General features: G+C 36.4%; 4 protein-coding genes across 8 annotated transcripts in view; 2 read left to right on the forward strand and 2 right to left on the reverse strand.

Moving 5' to 3' along the window:
* The window catches only part of LOC129239440 (breast carcinoma-amplified sequence 3 homolog), a 28,551-nt gene extending 18,512 nt beyond the window's left edge, over positions 1–10,039 (reverse strand). For 2 of the 4 annotated variants that reach the window (XM_054874923.1, XM_054874920.1), the window contains exon 1: positions 9,820–10,038. The gene's annotated coding sequence lies outside the window, so the exon portion shown is untranslated. Of the gene's footprint in view, positions 1–7,507; positions 7,653–9,819 lie in introns of those variants that run through there. The other 2 variants (XM_054874921.1, XM_054874922.1) reach the window with 2 other exon arrangements.
* A 958-nt stretch (positions 10,040–10,997) lies between these two features.
* LOC129237695 (uncharacterized) lies at positions 10,998–11,761 on the forward strand. The gene is made up of 2 exons (XM_054872583.1): positions 10,998–11,166; positions 11,285–11,761. The coding sequence occupies exons 1-2, from the start codon at positions 11,118–11,120 to the stop codon at positions 11,512–11,514; spliced, it is 279 nt and encodes a 92-aa protein (XP_054728558.1). The 5' UTR covers positions 10,998–11,117; the 3' UTR covers positions 11,515–11,761.
* A 3,086-nt stretch (positions 11,762–14,847) lies between these two features.
* On the forward strand, positions 14,848–27,079 carry LOC129239391 (kinesin-like protein Nod). Of its 2 annotated transcripts, XM_054874856.1 has the most exons (13): positions 14,850–15,261; positions 15,316–15,501; positions 15,565–15,757; positions 15,811–16,182; positions 16,238–16,392; positions 24,485–24,696; positions 24,754–24,942; positions 25,011–25,137; positions 25,192–25,328; positions 25,397–25,646; positions 25,701–26,269; positions 26,340–26,424; positions 26,488–27,079. In XM_054874856.1, exons 1-13 carry the CDS (start codon positions 15,145–15,147, stop codon positions 26,506–26,508), a joined length of 2,613 nt encoding a protein of 870 aa, XP_054730831.1. In that variant the 5' UTR covers positions 14,850–15,144; the 3' UTR covers positions 26,509–27,079. The 2 variants fall into 2 exon arrangements, with proteins under 2 accessions (XP_054730832.1, XP_054730831.1); XM_054874857.1 differs by lacking the exons at positions 25,011–25,137; positions 25,192–25,328 and having other exon boundaries at positions 14,848–15,261.
* Positions 16,424–18,357, reverse strand: LOC129239393 (uncharacterized). Its single transcript, XM_054874858.1, has 4 exons — positions 18,049–18,357; positions 17,450–17,971; positions 17,224–17,396; positions 16,424–16,780 (listed from the first exon to the last, which is right to left on the reverse strand). Exons 1-4 carry the CDS (start codon positions 18,355–18,357, stop codon positions 16,498–16,500), a joined length of 1,287 nt encoding a protein of 428 aa, XP_054730833.1. The 3' UTR covers positions 16,424–16,497.
* Positions 27,080–27,231: the final 152 nt, after the last annotated feature.

Genomic DNA, 27,231 nt, shown 5'->3' on the forward strand with positions numbered 1-27,231 from the left:
ATCAAAAATTACCAGTTAAATAAAGCTGCATTTACATACGTTTTGAGTTTTATTGAGACAGCGCAAGCTCAGCGAGATCGTCTTCCATAACTCCAGTTCTCCGACTATCCTCTGTTTTACGGTATCTTGCAGAGGGAGGCTGTAAGCACAGAGTTGGGTGCCAATGGGGCAGTCGACATTTAGCTATGTACTAAAATATGTATTGGCGTCACTAAAAACACGATGTTGTGTCCTCAATGAGTAAATCTCGAGAGCCAATGAAAAATGGGAAAGATGGAATTCTATCAAAAATATAGATTTCCTGGCATCATTTTGTGTGGGGATAGGACGCACATACAAATTATTTCCCCCACTAAAGAAAAATTGCTCTACTACAACCGGAAGGGCTACTACAGTTCAATGTCATGAATGATTTCTCCTTTATTAGCTCCACCAAAGTAACATACTGCTGCCGTGTTGTTACAACTTTACACCTGTGGAAGGCACATAAAAGTACATATACTTCAAAAATTTCTTTTTATTTATAGTTTAGTTAATATAGAACTTAAATTTGACAGCTTTTATATTTGTTTCCTTTCAAATCCTCTTTTTACGAGTATTACTCGTTCTAATTTTTGTCCGTTAGTCTAACGCCTTCGTAGAAAAGTTGTACGAAACTCTAAGATTTGACTTTGCGAGTGTATTCGGTGAATGCTACTCTACGAATTTAGAATGTACGTTCGGAGCTATTCGAGTTGTACGAGTATGATTACAATTTCTTAGTTTCTACGAAAAACAGATGAATTGCATGATAGGGCTGAATAATTTCTTATGAAATACCATAATTTGGGAAAACGAATGCCTATAATAAAAGCATAGGAAGGTAGAATCAAAATGTATTTAAAAAAGTGTGATTGAGTTTGGCAGTGCTCTCGTAAGAAATATACACATCTACAATGCCAAATTTAAAAAAAATTAACCCATTTTAATTCGTTTGTTTATATTTTTTGAAATTAGAGTCCCTAATTTGCTCGAAAATGCAACAGCAAAGATGTGATCCTGATAAAGCTGTGGTTCAATTTATTACCCGTTCTGCTGTTTTTCGTCATTAGTTCAGCAGTACATCCTTTTGTAATTGGTAGCACTGGCAGGTGAATGAATACATAAACGGGAAGTTATATGATGCAAATTAAAAACTCTTTTATTTCAAAGATGCATTTTTTGTTGGATGCGTTTTTTTGCAGAAAATAAATATCGTTCTCTTAAAAATGTCGTTCGCTTATTAGTGTTTATTCTCCAATGCTATCATGTTCGAAACAGCAAGTGCTGTGCAGAATACGTCCACATACATAAAGTTATATTCATTATTACTAACTACACCCATAAAAATGATTCCGACCGTTCCCGTGGCAATTGATCGGAATACTGAGCTGAATAACCCAGGAAAACTAGCTAATTGTATCTAATGCGTTCATAGAATGAAACATACATACCAATTCAATATTCTATACGTGCACATCCTTTTAAAAATATTTATTTAATTATTTTATTCATGATCATTCAGAAATAGTGAATACTCAAACGCAGAAGTCTTATGAACGGCGTAAAATTTCTTCCCAAAAAGCTAGAACTGTGCAATATTCCCATTTATACTTGGAAGCACTAAAACACTTTTTGAATTCTGTAGTATTCAATGCATTTTAGATATTTCCACGGAGTATCACGAGTTCAATCAATCCAATTCTTCGTAGTGAACTAGGTTGTTTGTTTTGTTGTCTTTCGCGTAAATAAATAAAGCTGTCGGGTTACCAACACGCCAACATACCACATATTTTTCAAATCCGAGGGCTGTTTGATAATTACCTAATATTTTAAGTGAATTTTTTCTTAAATACAACTTTTCACAAAAATATTGTCAAACGGAGAGTCAGCGATAGCAAAAAACATTACTTCTATGATTTCGCAACGATGGAAAAAATAGTGTCGAGCAGTGATAAAATGTTTATTTTTGAAAAAGAAAACCAACGGATTGGAAAATATATTTGCTCTAACGTTGAAGTCATTGCTGAAAATCTATTATTCCGGAATGCCCTTTTTTGAGGAAATTTTTAACCCTTTCTCGCCTTAACATTTTTTGTGGTGACAAACAACAAAAAAATACTACTTAAACGGACGATCCGTTCTCGAGTTATACGCGGTCTTACGCACGTATATATTGAGGTATAAATATAAATACGTATATCCGTATGTTTAACTAGCGGAGCCTATGCCTTTCCAGCATAGATTTTAGACTCTTACAGATTTGCTACTCTACCGTGTGCTCTATGGATACAAGAATGATACTTCGTGATATGCATACATACGAATGCATACTCAAATATGTACATACATTTAAATAAGAAAGCTTGAAATGAAACAAATCTTAGGGACACACACAATGAGGACTAGACGAATATATGGACATACACATTGATAGAATCAATCATCTGCAGAGGCTAACACTCAAAATTCGTATCTCATCGCCATATTAAAAATACCAGTGCTAGCACCGAAAAACGATAGTAGAAGAACTGGCAAACAGCAGTCTGTTTCCGTGGCGCCGCAATTTAATGGCGGATTCTTATAGATCTCGACAAAAGAAAACGAAATGAAGGAGGAAAATTTTTTGATATCTCGCTTAGTTTTCGAGATATTAAATAAAAAATAATAATAATAATAATTTTTTCTTCAGTTTCGATAGAATTCGGCGAGATAAGACAAAATATAGGAGTAAAATTTTTCATATCTCGCGCTTCAAAAAAATAACCCTCATCAGTCCGACTCCAGCTACGCAATCCACAGTATTTTTGCGTAGAACTTCTTTTCGCGTGGGCGGCCTTCGGTCGCGCTTCAAAAAAAATAACCCTCGTCAGTCCGACTCCAGCTACGCAATCCACCGTATTTTTGCGTAGAACTTCTTTTCGCGTGGGCGGCCTTCGGCCGCGCTTCAAAAAAATAACCCTCATCAGTCCAACTCCGGCTACGCAATCCACAGTATTTTTATTCAATATCTCGAAAACTAAGCGAGGTATCAAAAAATTTTACTCTTTCATTTCGTTTTCTTTTGTCGAGTTCTATAAGAATCCGCCATAAGATTGCGGCGCCACGGGAACAGCAGAATCCCCGAAGAACTACTTGAAATGTAAAGTAAACTGGAATTAAGGTATCTCGGAGCAGAGTTATTTACACCATGAGCTCGATATATATCTATAATTGAATATTACACTTGCCAGAAAAAGTATCCGTACACAAAGAAATGAAAGCAACATATTAATTTTATTTTTTCTCTCGCCAGCACTAATTTCCTTAGTTTTGAGGGCATCGATATTTCTTGTACACAAAAACTTTAAAATATCTCCAAAGTAATGTAGTCACAGCAAAATCAATTACAAACTAAAAGAAAAGTGAAGTTTTTTGTAAAATTTAATTTTTATAGATGTATTTAGGAAAAAAGTTATAGAAATTGTAGAAAAATTACTGACTAAACATTTTTCATAAAAGTTTAAAATGTTTTATTTTTTTTACAATGAATTTCTTTGTTGTTGCCTTCATATCTTTCCGTACGGATACTTTTTCTAAGAAGTGTAAGTGGATACATACATATGTACACACCGAGGCGAATTCATAAGTGACTTCGCTAGGGCAATAACATTTATATGTATAAGGATGATATAATACAAGATTGCGCCGTCTTACGGGGCATGACGTCAGTACAGAAAATAAACAAGCGAAAATAAGAGGAAGAGTAAGCGAAAGCACATCGTTATAGCCCACCTACAACCTCAAATAAACGTAAGTATTGATAAACATGAAACGACGAGACGCCTGGAGACTCACTCATAACTGGTTTTTGGTCTGTCGAGGAACAAGCAGCCACACACACTGCCACAGTTGTAAATAACCTGAGAAAAAGGAAATGATTTTACATTTCCTCTATTAATGTCCTACCTTTTTGAAGGAGAGAATGTCAACCCTGGGCAAATCACTATTCGAGAGTCTCGAACAATTGTCTGGCCTAGACGTCAACAACCTAATAAGGTTCTTAAACCGCACAAACTGGATATAGTTATGCTGTAAATAGCCGTTAAACAAGCTGGTAGCGAGGATGTGGCAACAAAACAGTGCGGAAGCGCTCATTGGATTCTGGATGAATAACCACTTTAACCAACTAACGAACCAAGCGAAACAAGTCTAACTGTTAAACACAAGAAATCAATACACATGCACTCACCCAATTATAAATTGTTGGCAAGGCACCGCGTTTTTGTTGTTTTTTTACCAACTTAAATATGCCCCATACATGTTTAGGGACATACAATCACAAACAAGTAACTTCTAAACAAAGGATTGTTTATTTTCTGTACTGACGTCACTCAATTATCAAATTATGTACCCACCACATGATTCAATAATAAAAGGTTTGCTCAGAAAGCTAAGGGTTGCTAACTCTAGAAATTTAAGTGAAGTGGACGAAAAGTAGAATTTGTAGCAAAAACATTACGTTTTTAAAAGTGTGTGCTTACGAGCAAGAACAATGGGGCAATGCGCGTGAAAAATGGGTATTTCGACAAGCAAAGCCCTATGCCTTTTAAATATATATATAGTAGGTTACAGTAGGACTGTACAAATACATAAGTTACCAACAAGAGTCCATTTAGCGATATGTATAGCAATTAATAGCAATTGCTTGCCTCCAAGCGTCAGATGGTTTTTATGAGGAGCTTTTTCATGGTAGAAATACACTTGGGGGGAGGGACGATCGCTATTAGTAAAAACTTTTGTTATAATTTTACTGTTTCATGCATGTAGATTCGAACTTACGTAAACTCGAATGGTAGTTACGCACCAACCATTCGGCTACAACGGCCGCCGTCGATATAATAATTAATTTAAATAAGTACAGGTAGTTTTTCAAGTAGTCAGCAGTGTAATAATCTGGACTTGGGGTCAAACCTCCAAATTTACGTGCGCAAAGCATGGTAAAGGAAGGCGTGAGTATGTTCAAAGTTTGTTTTTCGTGAACTTCATTTATAATGACTCCCCCTCTTTTAGGAAAGAATTAATTAGGGTTATAATGTTTAGCTAACATAATAGCGTCATACTTTTTTGCTATCATTTTTACCAAAAAGGTGTTCAAATTTTCCAGTCAGAGTGTCAGAACTCCAATGTCACAAGTGAGAAGCTTTCACCATTTACTTATTTGTGTTGCAATTTCAATTCCAAAAACCATATAAAGCAACGTTTCGAACTTTGTATAAAATTTATACAAATTCGGCATAGGTTAAAACTTTTTACTCAGAATTTTTAGAGAAACGCAAATTCCGAACCTCTTGAAGCTTGTACTTTACCAAAATTCAATGATCTATAAAACTGCATACTCGAAATTTTTCTAAATATTCTGAGTAAAATATGTATTTGAAATTTTGACGAAAATTTGTCGAATTTTTATATATTTTATGCAAAATTCGAAACTTTGCTTTTTATGGATTTAGTTGTAGTATGAATTATGTATTATATATTTTTATGAAAAATAACTGAAATTACAAAATAAATACATAAATCGTCAAAACTTATTTTTTTAACGCTCACAGTATGTCTTTATAGAATGAATTATAATTATAATTATTAACCCTTAATGACCGAAAGGCCGATGCTAATTTTCCGTCGTCTTATGGGCAAGTATTACCAAAAAGTTCTCGGCCGTTAAGGGTTTATATTTAACAATGTACGGTTAAAAAGGTTAAAAATTCTCATGTCCGCCATTGTGATGTTCTTTCGGATTTCAGCCATCATAGTTCATGCCAAAGCAACAAGTTTAATCTTTACTATTAACAATTTTTTTCAGACTCTCCAAACTTAAGATATGGTTCCAACCATTTGATGTCAATATTCACGAGTAAAAAGTTTAAAAAAGTGTAAATTTTGGTTAAGGAGGCTTATTATCAGCCTAAAACGATTTGAATTTTTGGCGAGAAAAAACATGTTTCATGCCTTTACTATCTAGATGTATTATCACAAAAAGTTTCGTGCTATCCAAGAGCGAGTTAGTGCATGGCTTTCTATGCTCGACTCACAGTTACAAATAAACGGTCGCTACGGAGTTCTCACATCGTTAACAAGCTTTACGTTTTGTGTTACGATTATTTTGTATTTTGTTTTTTCAAGAACTTAAGGGGTAATTCTTTCTTGTACAGTTCGATACCATTAGCGCTAGGGACTCACCCTTCTAATTCAAATAAATAGTTGGGAAGTCTTAATTTGTAAGCCCAATGCACTTTGCTTTGCTTCGACAACTGTAAAAAAATTCCAACTTGGCTTGAAGCGTTTTAAAGTTACGAAAAGTTCAATGTTATATTTCGTCGCCTCGTTTTTTTTTTCTATTCTGACAGCGTTCAAAGCTAAAATTCGCCGCCGATTATATCTAATACTGACGATGCCGCCGCAGCAATGGCTGTCGGCGTAGGACTCTAGCCTCAATTAATTTTATATGAATTTAATATGCATACCCTGTATGTTTCTAAAGCAGGTTAATACCGATGGTATGTAAATTTTTTTCTGTGCTTTTGTACGCATATATATACATGTATGAATCCAATATCACATTGCTTCAAACTATTAACCCTACATGTTTGATAACAGCAGTGATTGACATATATCATATTAGACATACATACTTTTGAATTCAATATGTAATTAATACTTACACAATTTTTCAAGAGATGCTACCGACAGTTTAGCACCTAAATGAATTAATGGTGCAGTTAAATTGTCTGAACATATAACATACTTGTTAATAATAATGAATAGTTCTCATACTAATACCGAAACGTCCTAATGGTCTCTCAGTACAAAATATACTTTAAAAACTGCACAACCACATACATACTTACAGCGATGATGCTATAATTGCCTTCTGGAAGAATAAATCATCAGAAATTTGATTTTCTTTAAATTTGTTTGCCAACCATTTTTGAGGCAGTTTTTAGGCCGACTTCCTAAGCATCAGTTGCGCTGCATAAAAACAAATTAAATGTTCCTGAACAAAAAAAGGTTGGCGAAATGTAGTCGTTCGAGGCTCCTCAATGCATGCATCAAGTTCTTTGATACGCATCACAAACACAGCTCGTTACAATAGATTGTTAATAAAATAATTTGCTGAGCTAAGTAAGTATTCTAAGGGATTATTTTTGTAGACTTGCAGCTTTCCCCTATTAATGGATATGTATGCATGCAATTACATTTGTTTGTAGGTGAGCAGCTGATTGTATATGTTCATATATGCTTATTGACCTTAGTACGGTAGCACTACAGATCCGTTTCCTTTAATTTACTCTATCCTTAAAATAAATTGGCCTTAATATTACACGCCTACTCATATTTTTTTTTTTTAATGATTAGTCTTATATAGACTTGATTTTCATTGCGTATTCCACTTATATATCTCTTTATATTATATTAGCTGCGACATTAATTTCTACATATTTCTTACCGAGAAATCTTCAATTTCAGAACGTAATTCTCAATATAACTTATCAATCTCTTTTTAACACTATACCAACTATATTTTTCCACTTCAATTATTAAACTGAAGAAAATCCAAAATTTCGCGTATTAATTGTTTGCATTCAACTCGGATGTTGTGCGCAAACAAAGAAAAAATTACGAAATCGAATATTTTTTTCTATATTCTCTTTTCATTTCCTTTGTTAGTATTTTCATTTCTCTTCTCTACTCCTAGACGAAGCAGAAAATGTTTTCGAATATCGGAATAGTGTTGCCAGAGAGTTCGTGTCAAATATTTTTACATCACTGATGGTCGACGTCAATATAAATATTAGAGGAATACAAAATTCAGACAAAGCGCCATTTTCGTTTGATCGAAAGCTGTTTTAAAAGTAGAGTTTTAAAAAGAGTTGTGTGTCGATCCTTTCTTCTAAACATTTTTCTGTATGTCATATATTTGGATATTATTATTTTTAAGATGTATTATTGTAATAGCAGCAGCATTCTCCATACATTTTAGGAAAATGTTGCTGAAGTGACTGCCTTTGGCCGGATATAAATCGGAGTTGTTAGGTAACGCAAAACCGAGTGGGGGTTAAGCCTCACACTTATGAAAAGATGGATATTTGCGTTATTATACATACTATTGGTAGTAGTACAGGGTGCGCCACTTTTTATGTCGATATGTAAACGCTAAATAAATTTGTCTTTTACCAACCGATCGAGTTCAACATACATGTTTTCGATACGTCAATTCAGTACAATTTCAACCATGAACCCCTTTACACCGAAAAAACGCGAAATCGACGCTATAAAACCCGAAATGCTTGACAAGGTGATGACAAACGCACAAAAAAAATCGCAGTTTTTGATTGCCAATAAAGGTAGCCTCTTAATTGATATTGTATTCAAAAAATAGTTTTAATAAATTCTAAATAACCAAACGAAATAAAAATACCTCCCTTATACAATTCAGTTGTTTTCTTTTTCAAAGTTATTCAATGTTTTCATACCGTGATAAAAGATGGCGCACCCTGTATTTATTTTGGTTATTTATTTTTTGATAGTTCAACAAGTAATCAACTTGACACATTCATAAAAGCGTCAGCGCAAAAGAAAATAAATCAGCCGTCAAAAGTTACAAAGAAAGACACTTTAGTTGGAGCAAAATATGTTTGTAATGTACCCTCCAAAATCAACCAAATTTCTGAAGCTATTTGTTGGCTGTTGACTGTGGTAACGAAGGCTTTCACGCTGCAGATTTTTAAATTAAGGTAATTTTCTCAGTATTTCGTACACAATCTGTAGAAATTTGAATTTTTGTATTAAAGGGTTCGTGATAAGCGTCATTAATTCTTTTGTATAATCTAAATAGTTATAAACTAAAGTACACATATATATACGCACGTCTAATCTTTATTTGGTTGTCAGCGAATTCATCATTTTAATTAATTAAAATAAATATTTCGGATTAACTTGTATGTCCACATCTTTTTAAACTACTCACATATTGAAAATCGGAGAATTAGTATATAGGATATGTAGATCAGATTTCTCAAAATAAAATGGCTGCTATATTTTTATAATAGGCTGTAGTGGGGGATTTTCTTAATCTTGCAAGGTGCACGAATTGGTCGGATTGCAGTCAACAGAATGGAAGCGAAAAGATAATTGCAATAAGCATGAAATGTAGCATGAGAAATGCGATCCTCTGTCAGTTATTATTCTTTCATTGTAAATTTAGGAGCGCAATGTGGGTACTCTAGTACTTATGCATGCTATTGTGTAATCGTGATATACATAAAGAATCCCCTTTATACCAATTATGTACAAATGTCAAATTTTTTGGAATAGCTGCTGCAAATTTAATTAAAAAATTAAGAACAATGGCGTTAACAATTTTCTATATCAAACAAGACCCATTGAACAGGCGTAGCATCAAAGCAGCTGAAGCAGCAATTAAGGACAAAAACAAAATACATTGATTATGTTGTTTTTGATCTACTGATACAACCTGTTCAATGTGTGTTATCATAAATACTTTCGTAGTTTATAAAAAATGTAGTCTGGCAACACAAATAATAACGAAACAAACACGAAAACGTAGTATACTAAGGAAAACAAATGCTGCAAACGAAACAAAAAACGAAATATAAATATATGCCCAGACAAGTTATGACGCAGTTTAAAATAAAACGATAGTAGTTAATTTATTGGAAGGGAGTTAGTAGAAGAAAACTGATTATTAGTTATTACAATATTTCACTTAATCTGTTGCAGCAGTGTATTAATATTCACCTTCAATTGAGCTCTTGAAAATTCACAAATAACACGACTTCACACAATTTCGAAGAGAAAACATAACCATTCGATTGTACTTATTTGACCAATGCTTAATATATAACGTTTAATCACTTCAACTGAATTGGTTTTACTATTGTTACTATTTTCGATTCACATACGTTGCCTTTATAAAATACTGCAAGCATATCTATGCGAGCATAATAATCCTATATATTCACAGGCAATCGTTCATTGCGACCAAAGCGAATCTATACAAGGTGGTGCCACTAGAGAAAAAAATTAAATTGGCTGCTTTGGTAATAGCACCTTGCACGAATTCGCCATGATTTCAACTCATAAGCAATATAGTAAATGTTGTCCGTATTCTTTATTCCCTATCAAATTTAGTAACATTTTATTCTCATACCAGGTAGTGGCATTTGTACAAGAACAACATTTACATGAATTTTGTTTTCGCAATTTGGTATTTTGAATATCAAAATTTGAATCAGAATGTAAATAAAAATCTAAAGCAACGACAAGGCAGCAAGTCATTTTGACATTCAAAATATCATATGTTGTTATACAGTGGTATTCACAACACAGCTGTAGGACAGATGTGAATTACTCTTGTATTGCACACGCATGCTAAGCACTGGACCTTAGCAAGAGAGGTCCGAGCTGCCGATATTCGAATTATCATGGTGCACCTTCAAATCAGGATTATCGGGCTATTTCCAGGATTATCGAAGTTTTCCTATCTAGACATTTGCAAACCATAATGGACTTGGTTTTTTCTGGGAGGTTGCATCAGCCTGCTTCTTGTAAATTTAGCTTGGAATCCAGGATTAGGCCGAGATATTTAATATAGCTGACCGTTTTAATTGCAGCTCTATGCACAAAAATTACTTTTAAATGTCCCTCATTGCTCTTAATTTGATACCATCTTTTAATTTGTACTTGTACTACGCTATTCGGCATTGTGGTCCCAGCTATCCTTGTCCGGAGCAAACACTCTCTCCAGCACCATCATCCCCGAAACATGTGATATAATTAATTCACCGCCTTGCTGAAATTATACGAAATTTAATTGCGGTTGTCACCGAATTACTTGCAGCCAAGGCGAAATTAAAGATACGCTTTGCTTGCAGCCCTTTGTTTGGTTTCATTTTCATTTTGTCGGAAAATTTAGAGACGGCAACACTGAGAGTGGCAGTTGACGACGTATTAAAAAAAAACAATTTTAGAATAAAAGGAGCAAGGCGAAAAAGTGGAAGCCAGTATTTTTTTTTCATTTCCAAATATAAGTATTAATGGCAGATAGATTGTCGGAAGTTCCACCGCCTTCTAAACCGTTCCCAGGTAATAAACAATACGAGCCTTTAAGAGCTTAATTCGGAGCAGAACCCAGGGAGTTCGCCTAAATTATTTACGTTGTGATTTTGATTCTATGAAAGAACATTGTTGTTTTTTATTTTAGGTTCGCTTACTCCTGGTTGGAATGATCCACCCCCTATAAATGATGTGTCTCGCCCAGCAGGCCGAACCCGACTCAACCTCAACAAGAGAGTTGCCTTTCCAGTGCAGGGTGCAACAGCTACAAACTCTTCAGAGAATTCTCCAAAATCCACAGTCTTTGCACGACCTAATTTACCACCAGTAGGCAATGTTCCGGTGCCTCCTACCTTATCCGCGCATCCAAAAATTTAACTACATCTTCTAACTTTGATAAATAATATCACTATTAATCCTAACTGAAAAATTTTCACAGTTAATTACTTTTCACTCTAACGTATCTCAAGATACCTGTGTAAATACATAAAGGTAAATTTCGTTAATCCATATAAATTAAAAGTAAGTTACTCGGGCGACCCAGTAATTCGGATTGCCAAAGGCATTATGATAAAAAAACCTAATCACTAATATAAATGTTAGAAGTAAATATAAAGTAACGGAATATTCGGGCAGGTTTTTTAGCTCGTTTCCAAGTGAATTTATTGAAATTTTCTGGCAATAGCGTCGAAATTTACTCGGAAGTGGATTAAAGATCCTACCCATTAGCTTAAAATTTATTTACTTATTTATGAACTTCGGATAGCTTTGCTTGCTGAATACACTTACAGAAGAGAGGAAAACTTTTATGTTCTTGCCCTGCATTAGCTAGAACCCGAATGAAATGTTTATGAGCTTTGCAATATGACAGGTTAGAGTTTACTTAGATTCGTAAAAGACGCAGGCTTATTACAAGAAAACGCAGCGTCAAGCTCCATCTGGAATCACTAAGGACCAATAGGTCTATTTGATGGCTTTCAGACAGCTAGGTCAACCTAACCTAACACTTATACTTAACTTCCATTGCGCTCGAACTTAGCTTTATTTCCCTTTCGATTTTGAATCTTCTGCGGTATTAATAGAATCGTTATCTACTGAATGTATATAAATTTACGTCTGTATATATCTGTAGGTATATGCGTTTGATGGTTTTACATGAGAAGCTTTCTCATGTTCCTCTATTTGCACAACAACATCAAGACGCACACCACAAATTGACGGCCAAGCACCCAACAAAGGTGTCCGATGGTGTTTTATTCAATATTCAAAAAAAAAGGAAGTAGTTTGAAACATTTGAGAAATTGATAACATATGCGATGATTGGAAGTGACATTAATAAAGATTCAATAATAATTATTTTATTTTCGATACTCCTTAGCTTAGATTTGAGCGGGGATGAATAGTAAGTAGATGGAGTATTTGAGAAGGAGGCAGACGTTAGACTCGTTAAAATCGCAAAAAATAAAGAACCTGTTTTGGGAGAACGCCACTTCAGTATAAATTTGTTTATTTTATACCCTATATGGCCTGACAGAATTGCAATGGCCAGCGGGTAGCGGGTTGACGAGTACGGGCTGTCAAAATTAGAAAATATTTAATAGCATGAAATTGCGACGGGGACGGATTTTTCATTTTGGCATGTACTCACAAATATAGCAAACGAAAAGAATTCCCTACAAAATTAATTTTATTGTTGCCACAAAATATAAGCTGAGAACCATTGGGACAGGAGTGTTTTCCGTCCCCGTCGCAGTTATGATTAAACTACTGAATTTTTCAACACGCAATGACCATCTGTTCATCGCCCGTTATCCGCTGTTCGTTGCAATTCTGTTTTGGGCATAACTCACTATTTTCAATGCTGCCAACTCTCCTTCGAGGGCTTCATTATTCCACGTTCATACAGTGAGACTTTTGTTGCTTCAACTTTTCAAATTTTATTTGATCTACAGTCAATACCAACATTGAGTTTTGTCGGAGCAGGAGCATCGCAAGTAACGCGTTGTAATAACATATGCTTCCCTGACGCGATCTTACTGATACTCATTAAGTGCTTCCAAGCATATGTAATGTTTGGAAGTTCTTTTCCACTTCTATCTACATATGCTTATTTATACCAGTTGCGTCTAATATCAAATTACTAACTCCATTCGTTTCGCCAAGCGGTAGCAAGTGGTATAGATGAATATCTATTATAATAAATTAATCGAGCATAGAGATAGCGAGCAGAGAAATGGGGAATAGAAGATGCCTAATATTCATCATTTATCTGGAGGCCTTACCACTAGATAAAAATAGAGAGAATTTAATGTTTCCATTAGATGTCCCTGAAATATGTTCTTATTTTAATCTATTTTCTTTATTTCTAAAATTATTGAATTCTAAACCTATACTATCCTACAATTCCCGCTTCATTAGAATTAATTTAGAGTAGACCATCTCTCGATTTTAGTGTAAAAGGGAAATTGATTATTCAACTCTGTTACGGGACATTGACTTTCATATCCCTACTAATTTTTTTTAATTGATGATTTGATCGTATCCATGAATATAAGTTTGGCTTCCTATAAATAAAGGGTGATTTTTAAGAGCTATAGCAAAGTTTTTCAAAAAAACATACGTAAAATTCAGAAAAATCATGAAATTTTTATTTAAATCGACAGTACAGTCCATATAATTTAATGTTTGAGGATCATTTCATGCAAATGTTGACCGCGACTGCGCTTCAAATGGTCCATCCGATTAGTCCAATTTTGGCCTACTCTTTCCAATGGCATGATCTGGGTGGCCAATTGACAGGTCCCGAACGTGAAATAAAATGTTCACCGAACTCGCCTCTCAACAAGTCCATTGTTACGCGTGCTGCGTGACATGTGGCACCGTCTTGCTGAAATCACATGACATGCAAGTCAGGCTCTTGCATTTTGGGCAAAAAAAAGTTGGATATCATTTCACGGTAGCGCTCACCATTCACAGTTACGTTACGATTCGCAGCATCTTTGAAGAAGTACGGTCCAATGATACCTCCAGCCCATAAACCGCACCAAACTGTGACCTTTTCTGGATACATTGGTAGCTCTTGCAATTCTTCTGGCTGATCTTCACTCCAAAATCGACAATTCTGCTTATTTACGTACCCGTTGACCCAAAAATGAGTTTCGCCGCTGAACACAATTTTTCGATAAAAAAGTGGATCTTCGGCCAACTTTCCAAGAGCCCATTCACCAAAAATTCTGCGTAGCGTAGGTCGTTCGGCTTCAATTCTTGCACCAGCTTTGTTTTGAAAATCTTCACACATAAATATTTTCGCAAAATTTTCTACGTTGTTGAGTAACAGAGGCCCAATTGCTGCGAACGGCGACGAATCGATAATTGATGGTCATCATTAACACTGGTCGATCGATACAGCTGCGATATTTTCTTCAGTTCGCACTCTACGTAAGCGTGTTGGTGGTTTGATGTCAAATAATGTAAATTTGGTTCTAAATTTAGTCGCAATAGCTCGAATAGCTCTTTCAGTTGGTCGTTTAAACTGACCATAAAATGGAAGAAACGCGCGATAAACTTTCTTAACAGAACACGCATTTTTATAATAAAATTCAATGGTTTGCAAGCGTTGTTCGTTTTTAAGACGATTCAAGGTTAAATTATAGACCAAACTGAAGATGTTTGACAGTGAAACAAAACACGAAATATGCGTCAGCTGTTTGAGCCAACTGTTTAAAAAGATAATAGCTAAAAAATCATCCGTTACATATTTTACTGGCGAACTTAATCGCAAATGTAAACCACACATAAACCAAGGCGAATTTATTTAAACCATATCAAAACAAAGTATTCGAAGGCAGATGCAACTGAAATTTCGAACTTCGAATTTGTCGCAATAATTTAAAAAATTGAAATAATCTTCGTCCGCCTTTTGTTGATATTTTAATTAAAAAATAAGTAACCTTTATATAGATTAACATTTCTGATATAAAGCTCGGTTAGGAAAGTGTAACAGTAAATATGTCGAATATAGATGACAGAAACGAAGCGGCTGCCGTGCGGGTGATTGTGCGTGAAAGGCCCGCTCGAGATTCACAGACCACAAGTGTAATTTCATACCTTGGATGCAGTGCAGATGTAAGAAAATGTTGTTCAAGAAAAGACACGTAACTAGCAATGTCGTAAATTTAGATTTTGGTGGCAGACGGTAGACCCTTTACTTTCGATAAGGTGTTAGTTCCAGCGGCCACTCAGGAGGAATTGTTTCGTGACATTCGGCCTCTGGTCGATAAGGTAAAAAAGGGCTACAATTGTACAGCTTTAGCATATGGCCAAACAGGAACTGGAAAATCTCATTCGATGGGACTAAACTCAAGCGTATGAATCAAACAAATGTATTTCCTTTTTATTTGCGCGTAGATTAAAAAAAAATTTTGGTAGTCTTCTGCAGGTGAGGACGTCGGAATTATACCCAGATGCTTGTTGGAGATACTGCAAACAGATGTGTTGGGACCTGAAAGCAGCTTTAGCTCAGAAGTTACAGTTGAAATATACGCCTCTTTTATTGAAATTTATAATGAAAAGGTTTTCGATTTGCTGAGTGAAAATACCAACGTACCGATTATAGCGCGAGGTGATTATGCAAAAATTATAGTATTTATATTTTATCTAATGCAATATCTTTAGGATACAAATATACTGGTGGCACTCGAAAAGTACTCAAAACTATGGACGATTGCCACTGTGTCCTTCAACAAGGCAATAAGAATCGGCATGTTAGGCCAACTAAAATGAATTCTCAAAGTTCACGATCACATGCAATTTTCACGATTCATGTTCACACTGTTTCCGAAAAAGGTGTCATTAATACAAGACTAAATTTAGTCGATTTAGCAGGTTCGGAAGGTGTACGTAGAACGGGCCACCAAGGAGTTGCTATGTCGGAAGGTGTTAACATTAATCAGGGTCTTCTCTCAATTGGTAAAGTTTTGCAGGCCAAAGCGCTCGGTCACAAAGTTATTCCATATCGCGATAGCGTGCTAACATCAGTTTTGCAAGGTATACTTGAAATCCTTAATAAAAAGCCATATATGTATATATTAATGGATTTCAGATTCCCTTAATGAAAACTCTTATTTAACACTTTTGGCTTGTATAAGCCCTCATCGTGCTGATCTCACAGAAACTTTATCAACTCTTCGTTTTGCTCAAAGTGTGAAGCAATTGAAACACTCGCCCCATATTAGTTTAATGCTAGCTGAATCAAAGGTAATTGGACATGCAATTATAAAAGCCTCAATCAATTTTTCAAAACAGTTTTCAGCACTTTATTACGACTGTATATTGTTTTGATGTTTAGATTATAATTGACATTTATTTTATGTATCCAGAGTCAATACAATCAATGACAACGTCGCGCATTCGCTTACCGTACGTATCCACATTTCCCTTACAAAGAAGTCCTGATTCTTTCAGATTTATAAATTCGCCGGTTTCTACGCGCTCGCTTAGTTCCTCCAAATTTGGCACATCTTCACTTTTAATTGTTATAATTGGGAGCACAATCATTGCAAAAAGTAGAGCTACTGCTCCTCTTCTGTTAAGTTCTTCGTTGAATTTTTCTCGGGGAAATAATTTGGATGGGTTAGATCCCAGCCTATGTATGTATAAAAAATATAAATACAGTTGGTGCTGTTGGATAGTGATAGAACATTTCCACCCACCGTAAAATCCTTAGGTATCTCCGTCGAGATGGTATATCTTTTTATTGAGTATCAAGCTCGTCAGAAAATTCGATAAAGAGAAATATTTAAGCAAACACTAACGAACTTATTGCAGAAATAACATCCTAAATAGAATACTAGGGATTTTTCAATTGATTTAGTTTTATGCGCTCGTACGCCTCGCACAATCGCCTATAATAACATTTGTATATGAATATGATGACGAATGATTCTTTTGAAAACCATAAGCAGGAATCTGAGAGCATAAGGCTATTCGTATACGATCTCGACTTCGATTTGGGATTTAATTTAAAATATGCCGCATTAAATGAGTTTTACTAATATTGACTAGAATGCATTTGATTCAAAGCTCTACCTGTAAATGTGCTTAACCAATTCTTCATAATATAAGTTTAGAACTTCGTCGTAATATACTCTTCGAAACTCCTTCGAAGTACAGGTAAATAGAAAATACATCAAATCAGTAACTGGTGACGAGTAACGGAGTAGTTGCCAATCCAACAAACGTAACGCGATGACTTTTCCGTCCTATAGGATGCATCATAGAAATCTGTACTGTTTTATTGTGAAAATCGTCTTACCTTATACTTAAACATTATATTATTGCTCCAACAGTCTCCATGACATACTACTGCATATGGCTCGTATTTATTACCGTTAATCAGTTCCAGAAAAATATCGAAGAATGGACGTTCAAAAAATCTCATAAGTACTCTTTGGTATCTGTCACTCTCTGCGTCCATGCATGCTTGTGTAGTCTTCTTTAGTCCCTCAAAATAGTTGTTTAAATTCGGATCGTCCTTTCGCTGTTCAAAAATATCTTGAATTTTTCGAAATTTGTCTAAAGCCTCCGGTTCCTGATCTTTTATAGCAAAAGAGACTGCGTGCAATTTCGCGTAGGCGTGCATTACCATTGCGACATGCTCAAAGCGTAAATCGTCGAATCGATCAAACAGTGCAAACTCCTGCAGAGCTAGGTCTTCTAAAAATATTGCCTCGTCGAATTCATCTGTTGAGATATGAAAACACTCGGCGTACTCGTGAAAGCCGTATTCTTTCGATATGTCTTTACTGTTTTGGAATCGTTTGACCATCGGTAAAAACTATGCAATAATAAAATACGTGCCAAATTCAATTTTCTAGAACAATTGTGTTAATTGTGTAACTCTTAACTACATACCTCTTGATAAGCCAGTGATTCCCTCAGAAAGCAAGGTCTGATGAAAAATTGCTTACGTCTTGTGGGGCTTCGTGGCGGTATTTTAAGAATTAGACTGGAATAAGAACTTCCTGTTCTTACATCTAATTTAACAGCAATGCGGTACAGTATTCCTATGTAATTTTCACCCTTTTTGGTAGCCGGCAACAATTCGTAAGTAAATAATTGTGATGGGAATTTTCTTTCAAGTAGTTGTTGTAGTGCTGTTAAGACGACACTGTTCGGATAGTCGCTCACTGGGCCGTTAGTATTTTCGCTGGCGTTATCCATTGTTAACTGATTCATCTAAAAGCTCGATATATGCTTTATACTGATTTAATACATACATGAATCTTTGGAAAGCATTGATCATGAATCTTTTCGTTGAAAACCGCAATGGGAGGTGTCATATTCTGCGGTCTTAAATATAACGCAATAAGCAAGAACGTAATGCCACGCTGAACGGCTGACGTTGTTAATTTTTTCTTTGTATTATTTATTTATTTATTGAATTATAAATATTTATAATAAATTATAAAATTTCACAGCGCTAGCTACCAGGGATATTGGCTGTGTTGATAATGTAAAACTAAGAGATTATATCTCAACGTTGACGGCTCCAATGTAATTATAAGGGGTATTGATGTTTTGAGTTGTGGGAGTTTTCAGTAGGTTGATTGGGTTGTGATTGATTAAGAAGGATGATCTAATTCTGTGGAGTACCTGGCATTCGAGGAGATGTTTGGCCTTGATGGGTGTGGTGCAATGTTGACAGTTGCAGTAGGGAGAGTGGTCCCACTACTGAAGCCAGGGAAATCCGCCAACCAAGGGGAGTCTTATCGTCCGATAACTCTCCTTTCCCCAGTAGTGAAGACTCTTGAAGCCCTTCTACTCCCACTCCTTACAGAACACCTGACCCCAGCCTCACACCAGCATGGTTTCCGAAGAGTGCACAGCTCCACCACAGCACTTACCGTCACAAACACCCAGGAAAACCACGGACTTAACCAAAACCGCCCCTGCGAGAGGACTGCCCTAGTAGCGTTGGATTTACAAAAGGCTTTCGATACAGTCAGCCACGCCACGCTACTAGATGACATTTTACAGTCGACACTCCCGCCAGGGCTGAAGAGGTCGACCGCGAACTCCCTGAGTGGTCGTCATTCGTCGGTGATATTTCGAAACCAAACGTCTAAACAGAGAAAAATAAAGCAGGAAGTACCGCAGGGTGGTGTCCTTTCACCCTTGCTTTTTAATTTCTACATTTCGAAACTCCCCAGCCACCAGAGGGAGTCTCACTGGTCTCATACGCCGACGACTGCACGATAATGGTGTCGGGCAATGACATTGATGGCCTATGCACAAAAGTAAACGACTACCTCGCCCGCCTTTCTCGCTTCTTCACTGCGAGAAATCTACAACTTTCTCCCACTAAATCCACGGCGACTCTTTTCACCACCTGGACAAAGGAGGTCAAGCTGCAACTTCAGGTACACGTCGATGATACCCCAATACCGACGGTAAACAACCCCAGAATATTGGGAGTCACCTTTGACAGCTTTCTCTCCTTCTCAGCGCATACAACCGCTATTGCACCGAAAGTACAGAATCGCAACAAGGTCCTCAAGTCGCTTGCCGCCAGCACTTGGGGCAAAGATAAAGAAATGTTGCTCTTGACTTTCAAAGCAATAGGCCGACCGGTTCTTAACCTGTTAACCGGGGAATTAGCTATTGCTCAACTCGTTTCAGAATGGGGACTTTTTCTTCACAGCGATAAGTAATATCACACCTCAAATAATAAAGGAATATCGTTTTTAACTTATGGTTTTTATTTATTTTGATAAAATATTTTATAATTCAAATGTATTCAATATATATAACCACTTTAAGATTTAATAGATAAGAACAACGTAGAACGTAATGCGTTCAATATATTACGATTAATTTTCATGACGAAAAATTTCGTCATGCCCATTGCAGAAGGCTTTTATGTATGACGAAATATTTCGTCATACCCAGTTAACAGGTTAACTATGCTGCGCCTGTCTGGTCGCCTGGAACCAGTGATACGCAGTGGACGAAGATCCAGACCTGCCAAAACACTGCAACTAGGACCGCGACAGGATGTCTCTTGATGTCCCCCATACAACACCTGCACGACGAGGCTCATATGCTTCCTGTGAAGGGGCATAACAAACTGCTCAGCAAGCAGTTTCTGCTAGGGTGTCACAGTAGGCCTCACCTATGCAGACACCTGCTTGAGCCTGAGCCACCTCCCAGACACATCAGGAACTTCCTGAACTACGTGGACGAGATCATAGACAAAACAGACAGACCACTCCAGGATCGAACAGTGTACAGACAGGCCATAAACGACAATCATCGGGAGACCCTTACCACCTGCTTATGCTTCCGACCCCCGAATGCCGTTATCGGAGTCCAACCACCACCAATTGCAGACGAAGTGCTCCAGCTTCCCCGAGAGTCCCGCGTAACCTTAGCACAATTACGTTCTGGATACTGTAGCAGGTTAAACTCCTACTTATCCAGAATCGACCCCGACATACTAAACATATGTCCGGCATGTGAAGGCACCCCGCACGACACTAACCACCTTTTCACATGCCCCATCAAACCCACTCATCTAACACCCCTCTTCCTCTGGACCCAACCTGCCGAAACAGCATGTTTCCTGGGCCTACCGTTAGATGAGCTAGACGAAGACGACCGGTGATTACACCACACTGACAACAACAACAACAATTCATGTAGTTTGGAAAATTACTTTTATTCAATTCAAAGTAAAAAATGTGTGGAAATAATACAAAATTGAGAATCGATTTATTTTTGCTCGATATGACCACCTTTTGCCTTGACTATGGCTTTGAGACGGCCCAGAAACGAATCGCAAGCTGCCCAAATGTGACTTGCAGGTATTTTGGCCCCTCAAGACTGGTGAATCTTTTAGTTCGGACCTTGCTCTCCAAGATGGCCCAAAAGAATAATCCATCGCATTCGCGTTTGGTGAGCTTGAGAGCCATTGTGTGGACGTTATGAAGCTCGGAACGTTGTTTTTTAGCCATTCTTCGTTCACTCGAGCTTTGTGAGCATAGTCTGCCACCGAAATGTTTGTCTGCCCACGGCTTCAAAACAACCTCCAGAATACTTCCCCGATAATATGTCGCATTTACCTTGACGCCAGACTCGATGAAAATGATTGGAGAGCGCCCATCTTTGGTTGCAGCGGCCCAAACCATTACCTCTGGCGGGTGCTGCCTCCAGGGGCCAATCGATGAATTAGATTCTCGTATGAATGGTCGGTTAAATAAATCCTATCGTTTTGAGAGTTATCGAATTGCTCAGTTCGAAAAATTTTTTTGTCAGAAAACACAATTGACCGCTTTAGGCCAAGCGAAGCAACTCTTTCGCTGTCTCAAGTCTGACTTGTTGCTGCCTTGGTGTGAGATCATGTGCCTTTTGGATCTTGTAAGGCTTGACTTTGAGATCATTTTTCAGTATGCGGCGAATGCTACTGTCAGATATTTTCAGTTCTTTCGCCATTTGATTGGCACTTCGTAGAGGATTTCGCTCAAGTCACTTTTTCACTCTTTGAATCTTTTCACGTAATGTTGCAGTCTTTTGATGACCAACTCCACGAGGTTTCGCTATGCTACCAGTATCATTGTAACGAGTAATGGTGCGATAAACAAAAACTTCATTTACTTTAAGGTGCTCGAGCTCACGAACAACCGCTGTTTGTGATTTTCTAGCCAAAAATAATCGAATCTCACTATTACGTTTGAAACCCATTACTGATTTTTTTTCGCGTTTACTCTTGGCAAAATGCTTCCGCGCGCTTGCGGTCTGAAGTTCGTTACACTTTAATTGCCGGACCCTGTAGCTTCCCGAATAAAAAAGTTCATCGAAAATTTTGAAAGCCGGCCGTTAATTGAAAATATTCTATTGAAGAAAATCAAAATTTTTGAAATGAGCTCCTCACCTACAGTTAACGGAGGGCGATGGCGAGATATCTTGGTATTGTTAGTATGCGGTGTAAGCAGGCGTGCGTTGGATATTTGGAAAATATCATTAATCATTGATAAATATTAAACTCTTTACTAACTACATTTGCACGCCAAAAAATATACAAAATGGAAAGTAAATGTTTAATTTGAATTAAAAAAAAACTCGAACTTTAAAGTCCGTGTATTACCTCTAGTTTCTATGTAGGTAGTAAAATATACGGTAATTTTTGTAAAATGAAAAATGAAAATTCTTAAGCTTTTTTAACACGTTCCCGTCGGCGCTGTTATTCATGGTCTTCGCCCACAGACGGCAACGTTTACATCTTTTCGCTCTATCGGAAGCGATTGCAGGTTATATAAAACGAAATTTTTTCATAAGGGTAGTCGTTTATGGCTTTTCATCTCATAGGTACCGTCTAATAAAGTACCATTGGTGGTACACGCCGTCCCATGAAGCAGACTTGTGCGAGCCACCGGTGGTACGCGCCGGCGTGAACGTGTTAAGAAAGTTAATTTTTTTGGGGAGTGTGCGACACAACAAATTGCCTGTTACTACCTTCGTAAATAAGGACACGTATTCGCGGTTTCGATTTTACTTTTCTAGTTGATAATTTATTTTTTAGATCATGTTTTGTAGTGTTTCTTAGCCTAAACTTAACTAACGGCCTATATGTAATTATTAGTAAATATGTAAATATGTAGCCTCGACCTTGAGGCTTCATTGGTTGATAGATGTTGGTATCGCTTATTGAATGCTGCCTCACACTCTCGCCATAATGGCAGCTTATCGTAACCCAACTGTTTTTCCCCACTTCGATCGAGTAACGGGGTCAACTTTCGACATTACCAGATGAAATATGATAGCGTTTGTGATGTTTTTCTGGTCACCCAACAACAGCAAAGAGTCGTAAATAGCCGGCACTGTATCAATCATTGTGCGCAAAGAAAGCGCAGATGGCTTTGGAATAGTTGGCAGCTCAAAAAGTTTCGAAATTGTATCGCATAATTGAGACTAGCTAATGCCTTCGGATAATTTTCGTCCGACATTTGAAAGGCCTTTGCCGCTCCCAAAGCTTCACCAGACAGACAGTGAGGTAGGCCAAAATGACACACTTAGATTTGTCGTAGGTCCATTGTGATACTTGAAATTACTACTGCAACTTTTTCCTTACACCATGGGGTCCCTTTTAAACCATCCTGTGGCTTTTATAACGAGCTTAACTTAGTTTAAGGTGAGTTATATCCGCTACATCTGTTAAAAATGCACTACCAAGTGCGTAAAGGCATCTTCTAGCTAAACCTTCACACTTACAAAGGAGGTGTTTAATAATTTCCTCTTTTTCTGTATTATAGCAGCTTCTAAGTTTGGAACTTTCAGCTGTTGTTGTAGCAGCATAAACATTCCCCGTACATATATGGGGAATGCTGATGAAGTGACAGTCTTTGGCCGGATATAAATCCGGGTCGTTCCGATAACGTAGAACCGACTGTCGTGAGAACTCTCAGTCTTTTCGCATGGTTACTTATTAGACCGGTTAATACACCTATCAATGTTCTTGTATTCTCTCGATTGAGTTTTAGCAGGCATTTTGAACGACCACTGTTGACTTTCGGCTATGTCAATTTGCTTGCTTAATTCACATGTTGTTAGGTTTTGCCATTTTGTATTTACTATTAATTATTTCTGTCTATCCGTAATTTACAAGTGGCAATGGCCATAGGCATCAATGTTTTACGAGTATTCTATCATGGATATCAAGAGTTGTACCAATTCGAGCAAGTTCGTCTGCTTTGCGGTTTCCTGCTAAATTCCTCTGACCTGGCGCCCAAATAAGGTGTACTTTGTGGTATTGAGACATATCATTTAGTACTTTAAAACATTCTATGACTGTTTTGGGCTAGTGTATTTCGGATTCTAGCGCTTTTATAGCTGCTTGACTGCCTGAGTAAATGTAGACTTCATTTGTGGATAATACTCTCGTTGGAATAGGCGGTTGGGTAGGCGGAATGATTGTTTTATCTCCAGTTATTCGGAGCAGACCGCACCTCCTTCTTTATTATCTAATTTTGAGCCACTTGTATAGATAGGTATTTCATTTTCATGTTCAACAAGGCCTTTATCCCAATCTTATGTACATTTGTGGTGTTATTATAAAAGTAAAATTCAACAGTAAATTCATCAGCAAACTTAAAATTTAAAGTTACAGCTAAAATTGTTAAACAGAAATTATAAAATTCAGATTGAATAATAATACTACTAATAATGATAAATTAAATTATATTAATAATGGAGGTAAAGCTAAATTAAGCGCCATTTGTCGTCACAGTGGAGAAAAGTTAGAATATAATAAACAAATATTTTAATAATTTTTCTCTATATGGTTTTTGTATAGAAAAACCGAATGAAAACTCCGAAGAAACCTACCATAACGCCTGCCCCCAAGAAGGGACAATTTTGCGGAATAGCTGTAAGCCTGGATCATAAGGCGCTAAAGGTTGGATATCACAGTAACACATTTTGTACTCCAAGCAAGTTAAAACGAAATAATATCGTCGATAAACTGAACCAATCTGAAATGGGACTTACACCAAAACAAAAAGAAAAGTAAGTTGACAAATTCATTATCGAAATGTTACTCCCAATGTCTACTTATACTTGAAGGGCGCGAACAGGCATGCATGCTCCTTTGGTTCCCGAACTCTCTACGATACAGTCAAATTTTCCCTCAAGAAATCGGGAATCAAGTATTCTAATGGATCAGTCTCTCGATTCCGTATCATCATCAACAATCAACGTATCATCATCAACAATATTTGGAAATGATGGGCCAACATCAAGTAAAACTCTAAGGTATGCAACAGATAGTAATAGAAAAAACACATTTGAAAATTGTATATTTTATTTGCTTCTATATACAGTTATAGTCCAATAGTGCGTAAAGAAAATGTCGGGAAAGCAAAGAATACACCTTTAAGCAATGGAAATGGTTCCGAATCAACGTTGTTAGAGTCCTCTCTTATAGGAAAATATCCCAAATGCCAGCTGGTAATTTTTTTGTAATGTATGAAAATATTTGAAATTACACTTTCTATCTCTCAGTTTACAACAAGCAGTCCGGTTTTCAAAGTCCCTGCTGTACCTACTAAAGGAACTGCTGGTGCTGAAGAGCCTGCTGAAATTCTATACTTACCTGCAAATTTTGGAAATGATGGGCCAACATCAAGTAAAACTCTAAGGTATGCAACAGATAGTAATAGAAAAAACACATTTGAAAATTGTATATTTTATTTACTTCTATATACAGTTATAGTCCAATAATGCGTAAATGTATGGCAGAAATCGAAAATGTTATGGAAAGTAAAATGTCGCAATTTTTAGAAACTCTTAAAGATCTAAGTAAAGAGAATTTCAAGCAGCAAACTACAATTATGGAAAAAAACCATAGTAAAGAAAATGTCGGGAAGGCAAAGAATACACCTTTAAGCAATGGAAATGGTTCCGAATCAACGTTGTTAGAGTCCTCTCTTATAGGAAAATATCCCAAATGCCAGCTGGTAATTTTTTTGTAATGTATGAAAATATTTGAAATTACACTTTCTATCTCTCAGTTTACAGCAAGCAGTCCGGTTTTCAAAGTCCCTGCTGTACCTACTAAAGGAACTGCTGGTGCTGAAGAGCCTGCTGAAATTCTATACTTACCTGCAAATGCTTCTGAAGTCCATGAGGATTCTACATGTAGTAAAGTAGAACTGCGACGATCTCGACGGATTTCACAACGGCTACAATATAACTCATTTACCAATTTAAACGGTTGCGGCACAGTAAATGAAACATTACGACGTTCTCGTCGCATTTCTGCAATGAGAGAACGACAAAGTTCTATTGATGCTGCTCACTTAAATATATTGGAATCAGATAAGGGAAATGGAAGACCTATAAATAACTCAAAACAACATAAAAGCGTCAGGAATTGTGTCGCTTCTTTAAACAATAGTGTCATAGAAAGATACTTTGGCCTTGATTCGAAAAAGGCAATTGCGAACGTCAAAATAAATAAACCGAATATTCAAAAACATCGAAAAGATATATTAGATTTACTAAATACGGGATCTATAAAGGAGTTGCAAATACTACCACAAATTGGTCAAAAAATGGCATTTCAGTTGGTGACTCATAGGTAATTGGCATTTAGAACTATACCATCACTATATTGAGCTAATTTACATACATTTTCCATCAAATTATAGAACATTTAGTGGGAAATTTAAAAACATGACTCAACTCGAAAAACTCCCAATATGGCGTGGAAATTCTTGGACACGTTTTGCACAGGTAATTAAAATCGATTTCTGTTATGAAAAAATCTCGAAATTTTCATTTCTTTTACAATTGCAGGCTAATTTACTAGTAGACTGATACGAAGTCGTACAAACATTTTTATTTATAGCGATGGTCAATATAAGATAGTTTCTAATTTACATAAAAATGTTTTACAATTTTCCATAAAAAAAAAAAAATTATAAAATTAGAAAATATTATCGATATCAATATCAAATATTCAGCTATCAAGAACGTTCTAGTTTTCAGAGCAAAACTCAGAATTTCAATTTAATTAAACAAAAAACACTTACTTTTTTCTATGCCTCAATTTTATGTATTCCCAATGATACATGAAGGTCAATAAAGCCACCCCATCCGAGTTTATTTGTAGATACAAATATTAGGTTTACACATATGAAGAAGGCATTCCATCTACTGTTTATTGAGTGTACACACACAGAATTACAATTACGCCCAAGACAACAAATATGACTATGGAAATGCGCGGAATTATAGACGCCCGCAATTGGGCATTGCCCAGTTAGTTGTGCCATATGAAAATAAAAAAAATGAATCTTCATAAAAACAAGAATATTCGAAAGTGTTATATATTAAGCTATTTACAAAAATTGTACACTAACTACAAAAATAAATGATGTCTACTCGATTTCCCATATTAAACATTTTAAAACGTAAATAATGCATAGACCTTACTGAAAACACGCCGTGGCCGAATGGGTTGAGATGTGACACAAGTCAATAATGCTTGCGTTGGAAAGCCCGTGTATGTAACACCAAATACCTGCCCCCGGCAGGCAA

The sequence above is a fragment of the Anastrepha obliqua genome, chromosome 2 (assembly GCF_027943255.1).
Source record: "Anastrepha obliqua isolate idAnaObli1 chromosome 2, idAnaObli1_1.0, whole genome shotgun sequence".
In the NCBI taxonomy this organism is placed as follows: domain Eukaryota; kingdom Metazoa; phylum Arthropoda; class Insecta; order Diptera; family Tephritidae; genus Anastrepha; species Anastrepha obliqua.